Genomic DNA, 2299 nt, shown 5'->3' with positions numbered 1-2299 from the left:
ACGGATTCTGGAGAGAGAAGCACCTCTGGCCTCTCCCACGCGCGCCATGGGGTGATCACGCACTGCCGGACCATGTCCCACAGCCTGACGGGCTTGCTTCCCTCTGTCAAGAGTTGCCACGGCTAGGAATAGTGCGTGCCAGCAGCTCCTGGAGCTACAGACATGCTGGTAATGCCTCGCTCCCCATTCCAGTGCTAGAGCCCCGGTCTTGCACTAGAGAGGAGGGAGGCAGGGGTGGAAGGTTTGCACCCCTTCGCTGCTGTGGACACACTCTGGAATGACATTGCCGTGCATGCCAAAGGCTTCAGGAAAGGGGCTTTCAGCACAGCCGAGACCTGTGGGCATTCAGCTGCCCCTTCGCCGGCAGTGCCCAAAACACAGCTAGTTACCAGTAATACGCGCTGTGAAACCAGGAGGCAGCGAGGGCGTGAAGCAAGGGGGAGGCAGGACAGCCAGCACGGGCTCGGCCGGTGGCTGCACCCCAGCTGGCTCCAGGTTGCTGTCGGAGGGCTGAAGGGCTCGAGGAGCAGTGGGGTTCCCTCACCTGTACTTGAGGGGGAACATAAGTGCAAGGAGAGCCCGGCAGGCATCGGTCAGCCTCTGGTAACTGCTGGAGAGAAACAGGATCTTGTGTTCCGTAAGCGCTGCACAGAAGAGATACAGCACATTGGTGATGCCTGGGGAGAAAAGGAGAGAAGAACGCTCAGAAATGAGGGTTCCCCTCTCGCACCCCACCAGAGACCACTAAACCCTACCCGAGCTGGATCCCACTCCCCATCTCCACATTCTGCACAACAGAGGAGTTTAACATCCTCCCAAAAAGCCACTTCTGGGTCACCCAGGTACGTGCTCCCCCAAGGAAGCCCCTCTTCTGAGAGATGCGCAGCAGCTCTGCTGAGCTGCCAGTGTCCTTTAATCAGAGGCGCAAGGCTAATGGCAGCACACCTCCGGGCACTCGTTCCTGCCACCCAGGCTGTTTCTCATGAGATCTGGCCACGGGTCTGCACCCAAGCCAGGGAGAGCCAGTCTCCTGCCCTCCTGGGAACGGAAAGGCAAAGTGGGGCCGGGGAGGGCTCAGTCGGAGGTGGTTGCAGCTGGAAGAGAGCCCTGAGCTGACAAGCCAGGCTCAGGAGCGCGGTGGGAAGCGACGTGCAGGACGTCCAGCCCAGGACTCGGCCAGCTGGCTTTGGCACGGGACCCGATGAGAAGGAGGCGTGGGGAGAAGTCTCACCAAGCTGGCGGAAGAGCAGGGCCACGCTGCAGCTGCTGACGGGAAGCGAGTCATTGATGGGTGTCTGGATCACCTGCCTGTCCCCTGCTCCCAGAGAGATCGTCCTCTGCAAGAGACAACAGGTCCGGTCACTGGGCGTCCACCCACGCAAGGGGCGAGCACAAGCATCGAGGGCAAGCCAGCTGCCTGCTGCCTCTCCAAGCCAGCAGCAGCCCGAATCCCCCCAGTGCACAGGGCCAGGGAGACTGTGCCCTCGGCACAACCCACGTAGGGCAGTGTGTCCTACCATGGCACACCACCTCGCAGCAGCACGGCTGGATCATGGCTGCTGCAGGAAGAGGGAAGAGGACCCTGCAACAACACACGTCGCATGCTTGGCTGGGGCCACGGGCTAAGGGGAGGAGTGAGACCTGCTGAAACAGCCGGCAGTCCCAGCCAGCATGAGCGACTCCTCGACGGCTGACAGAAGAAGGCAGCAAGCCCTGAGACCCACACTGCGACGTAGCACACGAGGGCTCTCCAGGACCTCGCAACCAGAGGGGAACAGCTCGCCTGTGCCATGCCCAGCCAGCACTGCCAGACAAAGGAGCAGCACCAGCTCCGCAGCCTCTCCCGTCGGACAGGGTGCCTCGCCCAGGCAGCGTGAGCAGGCCCTGATGGCTCCTGGTAGAAGGGCTGGGGACGGACAGACTGGGCACAGTCTCATTGCTTCTTCTCCAATACAATTTTTTTCCCTGACCTAAGCTCATTCCCAGTGGCACGGGGAAGCCTATGCGTCCCCACCCGCTCTGCAGGCTGCAGGGGCTGGGGCAGGACCAGACCACTGGCCCTCTTCTCCTCTTTCTACACCTCTCCAGGGAAAACACTCCTCTGCAATAGGACATTTCGCCACGCAACCCACCTCCTCGCTCAGCCCCCTGCAGCCGCAAGAGCTCACGCCACCGCAACAGCTTCTGAACGCCGCCCGTTCTGGCAGAGCAGAACAAGCACCCCTGACCTGGTCTTCCACACCAGGCCACCATGTTTTCACAACCCCCAGGAGAGCGCACTCAAGGAGAACAGTGCACA

At 61.4% G+C, this 2299-nt stretch overlaps 1 protein-coding gene across 1 annotated transcript in view; it reads right to left on the bottom strand.

The window, feature by feature from the left end:
• Positions 1-2299, bottom strand: part of SBF1 (SET binding factor 1) — a 22421-nt gene that overhangs the window by 17851 nt on the left and 2271 nt on the right. The window contains exons 2-3 of the mRNA XM_009587171.1: positions 1232-1337; positions 545-677 (exon numbers count right to left, since the gene is read on the bottom strand). Coding sequence (XP_009585466.1) covers positions 545-564 — 20 coding nt within the window. The 5' untranslated portion in view covers positions 565-677; positions 1232-1337. The remainder of the gene's footprint in view (positions 1-544; positions 678-1231; positions 1338-2299) is intronic.

The sequence above is a fragment of the Fulmarus glacialis genome, unplaced genomic scaffold, assembly GCF_000690835.1.
Source record: "Fulmarus glacialis isolate BGI_N327 unplaced genomic scaffold, ASM69083v1 scaffold29561, whole genome shotgun sequence".
NCBI classification, from domain to species: Eukaryota; Metazoa; Chordata; class Aves; order Procellariiformes; family Procellariidae; genus Fulmarus; species Fulmarus glacialis.
The sequence above is the reverse complement of the archived record's forward strand: the minus strand, read 5'-3'. Positions and strand labels throughout refer to the sequence as shown.